At 44.9% G+C, this 12,676-nt stretch overlaps 1 protein-coding gene across 1 annotated transcript in view; it reads right to left on the reverse strand.

Annotated features, from left to right (window-relative positions):
• Window positions 1-12,676, reverse strand: part of LOC140428109 (eukaryotic translation initiation factor 1A, X-chromosomal) — a 45,971-nt gene that overhangs the window by 18,062 nt on the left and 15,233 nt on the right. The window contains exon 2 of the mRNA XM_072514178.1: window positions 1,749-1,832. Within this exon, the coding sequence (XP_072370279.1) occupies window positions 1,749-1,832 (84 nt within the window). The remainder of the gene's footprint in view (window positions 1-1,748; window positions 1,833-12,676) is intronic.

Raw genomic sequence — 12,676 nt, forward strand, 5'->3', positions numbered from 1 at the left:
GTTATCTTTGAACAAATTGCATAATCATTGCAATGGAAATTTGGAGATAAATAAATTAGTCTTAGCGATTGAAATTTCAATGTTACATTTTCAGGTAATCCCCGAAAAGTTTAACAAGAACCACCAAACAGGATTCCAAGATGTTTACTCAGCAGACAGAACTATCAGACCAGTGAGTGGCACAATAGGCGTGTTTGCATTCATTTTAAAATAAATTTAGAGTACCTAATTATTTTTTTTCAAATAAAAGGGGCAATTTAGAATGGCCAATCCACCTACCCTGCACATCTTTGGATTGAGAGGGTGAGACCCACGCAGACACAGGAAAAATGTGCAAACTCCACACAACCCGGATCGAAGTCGGGTCCTCGGCACTGTGATGCAGTAGTGTAAACCACTGCGTCACCGTGACGCCCCTGGTTTGCATTCATATAGCAACTTACATGATCTCAGGATATCCTAAAATGCTTTTGAGGTACTTTGAAGTGCTAGAACTTTGCACATAGCGAGATCACACAAATAGTTAAATTAATGACCATAGTCTTATTTTAGTGATCTTGGTGCAGGTACAAATAGTACCTACTTGGCTCTTCATCAAATAGTTTCATGGGATACTTTGCATCCACCTGAGAGATTAGCTGGGGCCCTGGTTTAATGCCTTATACAAAAGATGACTTTAAGTGCTCAATCTCTGGTGTGGGACTCGAGCGCACAACCCAATTCACAATTGACCGACAGCTAACAACAAGTGTTTCATCGATCTGTGGCTTGTCTATGGTTTAAAATAGATGCTCCAAAAGCTAGTGTTTGAAACAAACCTGTTGGACTTTAACCTGGTGTTGTAAGACCTCTTACTGTGCTCACCCCAGTCCAACGCCGGCACCTCCACATCTTAAAATAGATGGGTAGAGAAACTGGCACAACTCAATCTCATAGCAACACAGCTAAAGGACTTGGATTAAACGACTACAGTCGGAGTTAAATGGTACAGGCAGTAGAAGTAGGTATTTCTTTAAAGTCAAAAGGATGCAGGCATAGTAATGTTTATTGGACTGTATACTGGACAGCTGGAGTAATAACAGTGTATAAACTCATAATCCACTGTGGCAGTGAGAATCCGAATTCCAATTTTTCTTAAATCTGAAACTCAATGGGATCACAAAGCTGCTGAATTGTAAAATCCCAACTGGTTCACTGATCTCCTAAAGGTTCTAACTAGTCCCACACCACATTGCTATGCCAAGTCACTCAGTTCTACTAAGCTTCTTTAGCTGAAGAACAACCGCCACCATGCTTTTGAGTAAAGGTTAACCAAGGATAGGCAATAAATGAGTTCAAGCTAAATAAGAATCCGAGATGAAAGCGGCAGCGATGTACAAAATCTCAGCTATCAGGGTTCCAAGAAGTTGTTTCAACTGGTGACTCAAGTTAAATTAATTTTGGTACCAAATCAAATCAGTTTCTTTCTCCAACCATATGCCCATATTTATTGGAGAGCTGTTTTTGATTTATTCCACCATGAACGAGGAAAGTTATTTTTAAACATGGGAACATTTTCAAGGGTAAACATGGCCTGACTACATGGAGCTTGTGTTTGGTTTTGCAATGTTATGCTGTGTATTTGACAAAAATCTTACTAAATATTGTGGGTTTAATGTCTTTCTTCACAACTGCAGAACAGGTATATTGCCTGGAGCATTGAGGATATGGAGCTGGAATTGTATAACTAAAATGTACATCTCACTTACCCTGACCATCTTCTTTAAACACCAACTCACGTTTCTCGGACTCATTCTCATTCTTACCACGTCGCCTGTTTTTACCTCCCTTACCTGGATGTAAAAATACAAAATTAGCCAGCACACAAAACTGTTGATTCTCAGCTAACCAAGCACTCTTGGATTTTGAGGCATACATATCAACTGTTCTCCAAAAATTTCCGGTTGAAGAATTCCACCCCTCCCAAAATGGATTGATCACAAGCCTTCAATATTAACGTACAGTCCAAAGATGTGCAGGTTAGGTGGATTGGCCATGCTAAATTGCCCTTAATGTCCATAAAGGTGAGATGGGATTACTGGGATAGGGTGGAGGTGTGGGCTTAAGTAGAGCGCTCTTTCCAAGGGCGGTGCAGACTCGATGGGCCGAATGGCCTCCTTCTGCACTGTAACTTCTATGATTAATATTATATTGTACAAGTGCTGAATGCAAATTGTTTTCTTAAAAGTAGCAGACCAGCATTTACAGAGATAATTAAAGAGCTGTGCATGTTTTCTCATTGCAGACCCTATATCAACCCTTGGTCTGATGTGTGACAATGACACTTATAATCTTTATTAGTGTTACAAGTAAGCTTACATTAACACTGCAATAAAGTTACTGTGAAAATCCCCTAGTTGCCACATTCCGGTGCTTGTTCGGGTACACGGAGGAAGAATTCAGAATGTCCAATTCACCTAACAACCACAATCACATCTTTCGAGACTTGTAGAACAAAACCGGACCACCCGGAGGAAACCCACACAGACACAGGGTGAACGTGCAGCCTCCGCAGATTGTGGCCCAAGCCGGGAATCAAACCAAGATTCCTGATGCTGTGAAACAATAGTGCTAACCACTGTGCTACCATGCCACCCGACTACAGTTGGGACCTGTACAGCAGAAAAAGATAATTCATTAATACATGTTATTAGGTCAGACAGCAACGCCTTCATGGTTTCTTTTATACAAATTCTGGCTACTTGCAGCAACAAATGCCCCAAACCAAAAAGGTGTTTTGTTCCTGAAACATCATTCTCAATGAGCAAGCATATAGGACGGTTCCACCAATATGTTTTTCCGTTTAGGCAACAAGATGACATAGCAAATTATGAAAATAGACCCCAAACCCAAGCACTGGCGTTTACATTTCCAACATAAAACACTGGAGATACAGTGATCATGTTTCCATTCAGAAACTCTTGTCAGCAGTGGAAATCTATCTGAAACTCTTTGCTCAGCTTCAAAATCTCAATCTTCTTCCCAAATGCTGCAATCGAGTACTCATTACATGGCTGGATTGCCAGTGTATATTGATAGATTCCACACAACATTTTAAATTTTTTAGTAAGTTTCAGTATCCATAATTGGTCAGAGACGTTTTCAGCTAATGCAGTTTTGTGCTCAAACGAAAACCAGTGACTATCAGGGCAGCACGGTGCACAGTGGTTAGCACTGCTGTCTCACAGCACTGAGGACCCGGGTCTGATCCTAGCCCCAGGTCACGGTCAGTGTGGAGTACCACCCAAAGATCTGCAGGGTAGGTGGATTGGCCACACTATATTGCCCTTTAATTGTAAAAAAAAAAAAGTGGCCCAATGAAGTCAAAAACACTTCCTAGGATTCTGCCACGAGGTCACCAAATTCTTCAGTATGAAGCAATAAGTTTTGAAATTACGATTTTGTAAAGGGATGTTTGTCAAGGTTTAACTAAACTCAGTTGAATTTAGCACTGCATCTAATCTGGGTTCCACCCCTGCTCCTAATTTCATAGAATTTACAGTGCAGAAGGAGCCATTCGGCCCATCGTGTCTGCACCAGCTCTTGGAAAGAGCAACCCACCCAAGGTCCACACCTCCACCCTATCCCCACAACCCAGCAACCCCACCCAACACTATGGGCAATTTTGGACAATTCTCATGTTCAGATGTTCATATGTAGATTATTTCATCTGAAATCATTGGTGGGGTAGATGGGTCCACAAACCAAATGTTTGAGATCGTTCCAAAGCACCATAAAGGCTACTCTCAATTAAAATAGTCAAAATGTTATTTTTCAGCTTCAGAATTCACCTCAAATGGAAGTAAAATGGCACAGTTGACAAGCTAAACGTCCTGTGTGTTAACTCCAAATTATTGCATTTTAATTTTTGAAGCAGCAAGAGAATGCTCTATTCGAAGTCTCGTAGTTTATTGACCAATTTGTAAATTGTACAGATTTCAAATTGTGTCGGTCTTAAATCCCCAAAAGTTTCAATCTGCCTTGGAACATTTCTTTATACAGGTCAGGAAAAGAAAACACAAAAATATTGAAGCAAACTTTGTTACTCGTTAATAATTATATGGAGTTGGAAATGTTTTCTGTGATTCGCAAACGGGGGTCCGTGGCCCCCAATAGTTGAGCAACACAAAAACGAGCAATGACCAAAGGTTGGCTCGGTGGGAATCTGCAATGGAATGCAGCTACTGCATGTGTCTGGTAGATCACCAGGCAGACCCAGTTACCAAGGCTGATGCAAAGGTGGGTGCTGGATTAGCTCAAACAGTCTGGAGTTTAAAAAAAAATTATTCATGTACTTAAAGGGTGCCAAAATGCCAGTTAATCCAGAACAACATTTTCATCAAGGACATTCCTGTTGCTAAGCACAACTGTAAAGCAGACATATTAGTTAGTCAATGATGTGTGAATAAATTGTTTTAATGGGTAAATATTTGAAACAACTTCATACAGTCACTGCAAGTACACCAGCTGAAGCTATGGACAGCACCGAGTCCAGTAGCAAGAAACAAACAAAGAACAGAAAGTGGGAGAGCAATATAGAATTCAGATTTATGGGCTGAATGATGAAAGCCTGCAATGAGTTTACAAATTTTATCCAATGAAGCTCTAAAATTCCAAAAACCAAAGCAACAGCACCCAGAATGAAAAAACAATGCAGGCGCCAGAGAAAAAGATAAATATAACAAGACCTGAGAATGCCTCATCCTTACAGCTTTTCAGGTTGCTAAAAGCAAGAGAAGCTCAATCAACCTTTCCTCACAAGATAACCCCATCATCAGTTGGGTGAACCTTCTCTCAACTACTAATTCAATTATATCCTTCCTTAAATAAGGAGACCAAAACTGTACACCGTACTCCAGTACTCTCATCCATGTCCCGTACAACTGTAGCAAAGCATTCACAGAATCCCTAGTGGAGAAAGAGGCCATTCAGCCCATCATGTCTGCACCAACCCTCCGAGCACACTACCTAGGCCAAATGCCCATAATTCCACTGTGATCATGTCCGATCCACCTAACCTACACATCTTTGGACGGTGGAAGGAAACTGGAGCACCTGGAGGAAACCCGGAATTGAACCCGGGTCCCTGGTGCTGTGAGGCAGCAGTACTAACCACTATGCCGCCTCTTTTAGGCAGTGGGCTCCAGATCCCCACCAGCCTCTGGTTAAGAATGTTTTTTCTCAAACCGCCTCTAAATCTCCTGGTTATTGAGCCGTATATTAAATGGGAAAAAATCCTTCCCATCTAGATCCTTCATAATTTTGTTGGCGGGCGGGTGGAGAAAGGAACTCCCACCCATTCAGCCTTAACCTCACAATAAATCTTCAACCAACGTTATCAATGACATTTTTTTCCTTTAGACCCACGGCAAAGAATCACTGAAACTACACAATGACATCAATAAGTTCTTACCACCATCAGGCTCACCATGGACTGCTTCGGTTGTATTCTTGGACACACATCTCCATCAAGGACGGTCGCCTCAGCACTCCGCTTTACCGCAAGCCCACGGATAACCTCACAATGCTCCACTTCTCCGGCTTCCACCCTAAACGCATTAAAGAAGCCATCCCCTATGGACAAGCCCTCCGTATACACAGGATCTGTTCAGACGAGGAGCAGCGTAACAGACATCATACAGACGCTGAAAGATGCCCTCGTACGAACGGGATATGGCGCTCAACTCATCGATCGACAGTTCCAACGTGCCACAGCAAAAAACCGCACCAACCTCCTCAGAAGGCAAACATGGGACACAACCGACAAAGATTGGGTGGGGGGGGGGGGGGGGGAGAAGGTCAGGGAACCAAGAGGTGAAGTAATCAGTGGGAAGCGTAGCTGCTTAGGAATACAAAAAAGCACGAAAAGACATAACTCAGGAGAGGTTACAATAGTCCCCATCCCACAAAATATGACAGTGTATGGAAAGGCTCAGTAAACCAAGGTCCACCACACTAAGAAAACAAAAAGGGACGGTCAATAGAGAATTAAAGGTGTTATATTTAAATGCGCGCAGTGTACGGAACAAGGTAGATGAGCTTGTGGTCCAGATTGTGACTGTATGGTATGATGTGGTAGGCAACACAGAGGCATGGTTGCAGGGGGTTCAGGACTGGCATTTAAACATCCAGGGATTCACAACCTATCGAAAAGACAGAGAGGTGGGCAGAGTTGTCTTGTTAATTAGGAATGAAATTAAATCAATAGCACTAAACGACATGGGGTCGGATGATGTGGAGTCTGTGTGGGTAGAGTTGAGGAACCACAAAGGCAAAAAAACCATAATGGGAGTTATGTACAGGCCTCCTAACAGTGGTCAGGACCAGGGGCACAAGATGCACCACGAAATAGAAAGTGCATGTCAGAAAGGCAAGGTCACAGCGATCATGGGGGACTTTAATATGCAGGTGGACTGGGTAAATAATACTGCCAGTGGACCCAAGGAAAGGGAATTCATTGAATGTTTACAGGAGGGCTTTTTGGAACAGCTTGTGATGGAGCCCACGAGGGAACAGGCCATTCTGGACTTAGTGTTCTGTAATGAGCCAGACTTGATTAAAGATCTTAAAGTAAGGGAGCACTTAGGAGGCAGTGATCATAATATGGTCGAATTCAATCGCCAATTTGAAAGAAAGAAGGTAGAATCAGATGAAAAGGTGTTACAGTTAAATAAAGGTAACTACAGGGGCATGAGGGAGGAACTGATGAAAATCGACTGGGAGCAGACCCTAGTGGGAAAGACAGTAGAACAGCAATGGCAGGAGTTTCTGGGAGTAATTGAGGACACAGTACAGAGGTTCATTCCAAAGAAAAGAAAGGTTATCAGAGGGGGGATTAGGCAGCCATGGCTGACAAAGGAAGTTAGGGAATGCATCAAAGCAAAAGAGAAAGCCTATAATGTGGCAAAGAGTAGTGGGAAGTCAGAAGATTGGAAAGGCTAAAAAAACAAAGAGGATAACAAAGAGAGAGATAAGGAAAGAGAGGATCAAATATGAAGGTAGGCTAGCCAGTAACATTAGGAATGATAGTAAAAGTTTCTTTAAATACATTAAAAACAAACAGGAGGCAAAAGTTGACATTGGGCCGCTCCAAAATGACGCTGGTAATTTTGTGATGGGAGACAAGGAAATAGCCGAGGAACTGAATAAGTACTTTGCGTCAGTCTTCACAGTAGAAGACATGAGTAATATCCCAACAATTCCGGAGAGTCAGGGGTCAGAGTTGAATATGGTAGCCATCACAAAGGAGAATGTGCTAGAGAAACTAAGAGGTCTAAAAATTGACAAATCTCCGGGCCCAGATGGGCTACATCCTAGAGTTCTAAAGGAGATAGCTGAAGAAATAGTGGAGGCGTTGGTGATGATGTTTCAACAGTCACTGGAGTCAGGGAAAGTACCAGAGGATTGGAAAATCGCTGTTGTAACCCCCCTGTTCAAGAAGGGAACAAGGAAAAAGATGGAAAATTATAGGCCAATTAGCCTAACCTCGGTTGTTGGCAAGATTCTAGAATCCATTGTTAAGGATGAGATTTCTAAATTCTTGGAAGTGCAGGGTCGGATTAGGACAAGTCAGCATGGATTTAGTAAGGGGAGGCCGTGCCTGACAAACCTGTTAGAGTTCTTTGAAGAGATAACAAATAGGTTAGACCAAGGAGAGCCAATGGATGTTATCTATCTTGACTTCCAAAAGGCCTTTGATAAGGTGCCTCACGGGAGACTGCTGAGTAAAATAAGGGCCCATGGTATTCGAGGCAAGGTACTAACATGGATTGACGATTGGCTGTCAGGCAGAAGGCAGAGAGTTGGGATAAAAGGTTCTTTTTCGGAATGGCAACCGGTGACGAGTGGTGTCCCGCAGGGTTCAGTGTTGGGGCCACCGCTGTTCTCTTTATATATTAACGATCTAGATGACGGGACTGAGGGCATTCTGGCTAAGTTTGCCGATGATACGAAGATAGGTGGAGGGGCAGGTAGTATGGAGGAGGTGGGGAGGCTTCAGAAAGATTTAGACAGTTTAGGAGAGTGGTCCAAGAAATGGCTGATTAAATTCAACGTGGGCAAGTGCGAGGTCTTGCACTTTGGAAAAAAGAATAGAGGCGTGGACTATTTTCTAAACGGTGACAAAATTCATAATGCTGAAGTGCAAAGGGACTTGGGAGTCCTAGTCCAGGATTCTCTAAAGGTAAACTTGCAGGTTGAGTCCGTAATTAAGAAAGCAAATGCAATGTTGCCATTCATCTCAAGAGGCTTGGAATATAAAAGCAGGGATGTACTTCTGAAGCTTTATAAAGCATTAGTTAGGCCCCATTTAGAATACTGTGAGCAATTTTGGGCCCCACACCTCAGGAAGGACATACTGGCACTGGAGCGGGTCCAGCAGAGATTCACACGGATGATCCCAGGAATGGTAGGCCTAACATACGATGAACGTCTGAGGATCCTGGGATTATATTCATTGGAGTTTAGGAGGTTGAGGGGAGATCTAATAGAAACTTACAAGGTAATGAATGGCTTAGATAGGGTGGATGTAGGGAAGTTGTTTCCATTAACAGGGGAAACTAGGACCCAGGGGCACAGCCTTAGAATAAAAGGGAGTCACTTTAGAACAGAGATGAGGAGAAATTTCTTCAGCCAGAGAGTGGTGGGTCTGTGGAATTCATTGCCACAGAGGGTGGTGGAGGCCGGGACGTTGAGTGTCTTTAAGACAGAAGTTGATAAATTCTTGATTTCTCGAACAGGAATTATGGAGAGCGGGTAAATGGAGTTGAAATCAGCCATGATTGAATGGTGGAGTGGACTCGATGGGCCGAATGGCCTTACTTCCACTCCTATGTCTTATGGTCTTATAGTACCGCCGTCCAGTATTTTCCCAGAGCGGATAAACTACGGCATCTTCTTCACAGCCTTCAACACATTATCGATGAAGACGAACATCTTGCCAAGGTCATCCCCACACCCCCACTACTTGCCTTCAAACAACCGCGGAACCTCAAACAAACCATTGTTTGCAGCAAACTACCCAGCCTTCAGAACAGCGACCATGACACCACACAACCTTGCCATAGCAATCTCTGCAAGACGTGCCAGATCGACATGGGTACCACCATTACACGCAAGAACACCATCCACCAGGTTCTTGGTACATTCTCGTGTGACTTGGCCAACGTTGTCTACCTCATACGCAGCAAGAAAGGATGTCCCGAAGCGTGGTACATTGGCGAGACCATGCAGACGCTGTGACAACGAATGAACGGACATCGTGCGACAATCGCCAGGCAAGAATGTTCCCTTCCAGTCGGGGAACACTTCAGCAGTCAAGGGCATTCAGCCTCTGATCTTCGAGTAAGCGTTCTCCAAGGCGGCCTTCAGGACGCACGACAACGCAGAATCGCCGGGCAGAAACGTTTTGCTAAGTTCCGCACACATGAATACGGCCTCAACCGGGACCTTGAATTCATGTCGCATTACATTCACCTCCCACCATCTGGCCTGGGCTTGCGAAATCCTACCAACTGCCCTGGCTTGAGACAATTCACACCTCTTTAACCTATAATTATCCCTCTCTCCAGTTGCTCCATTTGGATCTGCAAAGACTTGATTACCTGCAAAGACTTGATTACCTGCAAAGACTTGATTACCTGCAAAGACTTGATTACCTGCAAAGACTTGATTACCTGCAAAGACTTGATTACCTGCAAAGACTTGATTACCTGCAAAGACTTGATTACCTGCAAAGACTTGATTACCTGCAAAGACTTGATTACCTGCAAAGACTTGATTACCTGCAAAGACTTGATTACCTGCAAAGACTTGATTACCTGCAAAGACTTGATTACCTGCAAAGACTTGATTACCTGCAAAGACTTGATTACCTGCAAAGACTTGATTACCTGCAAAGACTTGATTACCTGCAAAGACTTGATTACCTGCAAAGACTTGATTACCTGCAAAGACTAGCGTTCAAAGTATTGTCTTGCATCTTTGACTTTGTTCATTATATATGTTTCTGGAATGTACCTCTTCATTCACCTGAGGAAGGAGCAGTGCTCCGAAAGCTAGCCATTCGAAACAAACCTGTTGGACTTCAATCTGGTGTTGTAAGATTTCTTACTGTGCTCACAATAAAAGGTTACTTATCGCTCCAAGATCCTCAGAATCAAGGTCACATGACTACAGTTCTTCACCTGGTCAAAAGCCTAACTATAATGAATAAAACACATGAATACATCTTTTTCAGCTCTAGACTTTCTGAAAGCATGCTGTCATCATAAAGACAGCATTTCCCATTCCTCTCGCTTCTACAAAACAACTTGAAGGACGATCTTAGTAATAAAATTCATCAAATATGCGAGTCAGTTTGTCTATTCCAAAGTCTTGTGAACTTCTTTTTTTATAAACAATTTTAATGAGGTATTTTTGGCATTACAAACAGCAACAGTATAAAACAATGTACAAAGAACAATAAACAGTGCAATCACCGACTCCCATCCCACCAAGACCCGCCTAATTGACCCCCTGTTCTATGCTACCCTAAACCACCCTCCCACCCCACCCCACCCCACCCCTCTGCTGACGATTAATTCTCCACGAACACCCTCTCAAGGCGAACTTAATCTTCTCTCGGCCTAGAAAGTTCGCCATGTCAGTTAGCCAGGTCTCCGACTTTGGGAGCTTGGAGTCCCTCCAAGCTAGCAGTATCCGTCTCCGGGCTACCAGGAGGTCAAAGGTCAAAACATCCGCCTCTTTCTCCTCCTGGACTCCCGGGTCCTCTGAAACCCCAAAAATCACCACCCTTGTTTTCAATACCCTGGACATGATGTCCGCAAACCCCTGCCAATATCCCCCAAGTTTTGGACACGCCCAGAACATGCGAACATGGTTCACTGGTCCTCCTGCACATTTTGCACACCTGTCCTCTACCCCAAAAAATCTACTCATCCAGGCCACTGTCATGTGGGCCGTGGACCACCTTGAATTGGATCAGGCTGAGCCTGGCGCATGTTGCGGTCACGTTGACTCTGCTCAATGCGTCCGCCCATAAGCCATCCTCCATCTCACCCCCAAGCTCCTCCTCCCACTTGCGCTTCAGCTCCTCTGTCTGCGTCTCCTCCACCCCCCATGAGTTCTTTGTAGATGTCCGAGACGCTCCCCCTCCCCCACCCATCCTCTAGACACTACCCTATCCTGGATCCCCCTTCGTGACAGGAGTGGGAAGGACGATACCTGCCTACGCAGGAAGTCCCGCACCTGTAAATATCTAAAGTTGTTCCCCCTTGCCAACCCAAACTTCTCCTCCATTGCCCTCAAGCTAGGGAAGCTCCCCTCTAGAAACAAGTCCCCCATCTTCTCAATTCCCACCCTTTGCCATACTCGGAAGCCCCTATCCAAGCTCCCCAGGGCAAACCGGTGATTGTCACATATTGGGGACCAGACCGATGCTCCTACTGCTCCAGCGTACCTCCTCCACGGACCCGATTCTCAGGGCCGCCACCACTACGGGGCTGGAGTACCTCACCAGCAGGAATGGCAGAGGTGCAGTTACCAACGCCCCCAGACTGGTGCCCCTATACAAAGTTGCCTCCATCCACTCCCAAACCGCCCCCACCACCCACTTCCTTATCATGGCTATGTTACTGCCCAGTAATAATGGCTAAAATTCGGCATCGCAAGCCCCCCCCCCCGGTTCCGCTCAAGCATCACCTTCTTCACTCGCCCACACAAAGCCCAGGATGATTTTATTGACTGTCTTAAAAAAGGACCGCGGAATGAAAATTGGGAGACACTGAAATACGAACAACAATCTCGGTAGGACCATCATTTTGACGGTCTGCACTATCCCAGCTAATGACAGCGGGAGCGCATCCATCTCCGAAACTCGCACCTCATCTGTTCAACCAATCAGGACGAGTTCAACTTGTGTAACCGGCCCCAGCCACGCGCCACTGGTATCCCCAAGTACCTGAAACTGTCCACTACTAACCTAAACGGCAGCTCCCTCAGCCGACCCTCCTGACCCCTCGCCTGAACTACAAACATTTCACTCTTTGCCATATTCAGTTTATACCCCGAAAACCGGCCAAATTTCCACCCATCCCTGCCCCTGGATCCGATACGTATAATAGCAGGTCGTCCGCGTACAGCGAGACACTACGTTCCACCCCCCCCCCCCCCCCCCCCCCCCCCCGCAAACCAGCCCCTTGAAGCTCTCCGAGCAATTGCCAGCAGCTCTATAGCTAACGTGAACAACAGTGGGGAGAGGGGGCATCCCGGTCTTGTCCCCCGGTACAGTCCAAAATAGTCAGAGGTCATCCTATTAGTCCTTACACTAGCCTCTGGGGCCTGGTACAACAGCCTGACCAGTCGATAAAGCCCTTACCGAACCCAAATCGTCCCAGCACCTCCCATAAATAGTTCCACTCCACTCGGTCGAACACCTTTTCCACATCCATTGCCACAACGACCTAAACCTCCCAACTCTCCGGGGGCATCATGATCACATTGAGCAGCCTTCTCATATTGGCCACCAACTGCCTGCCCTTGACAAACCTGGTTTGATCCTCCATAATCACATCCGGTACACAATCTTCAATCCTGGAGGCCTAAAGTTTGGCCAGCAACTTGGCATCCACATTAAGCA

This window comes from Scyliorhinus torazame, chromosome 8, assembly GCF_047496885.1.
Source record: "Scyliorhinus torazame isolate Kashiwa2021f chromosome 8, sScyTor2.1, whole genome shotgun sequence".
Taxonomy (NCBI): Eukaryota; Metazoa; Chordata; class Chondrichthyes; order Carcharhiniformes; family Scyliorhinidae; genus Scyliorhinus; species Scyliorhinus torazame.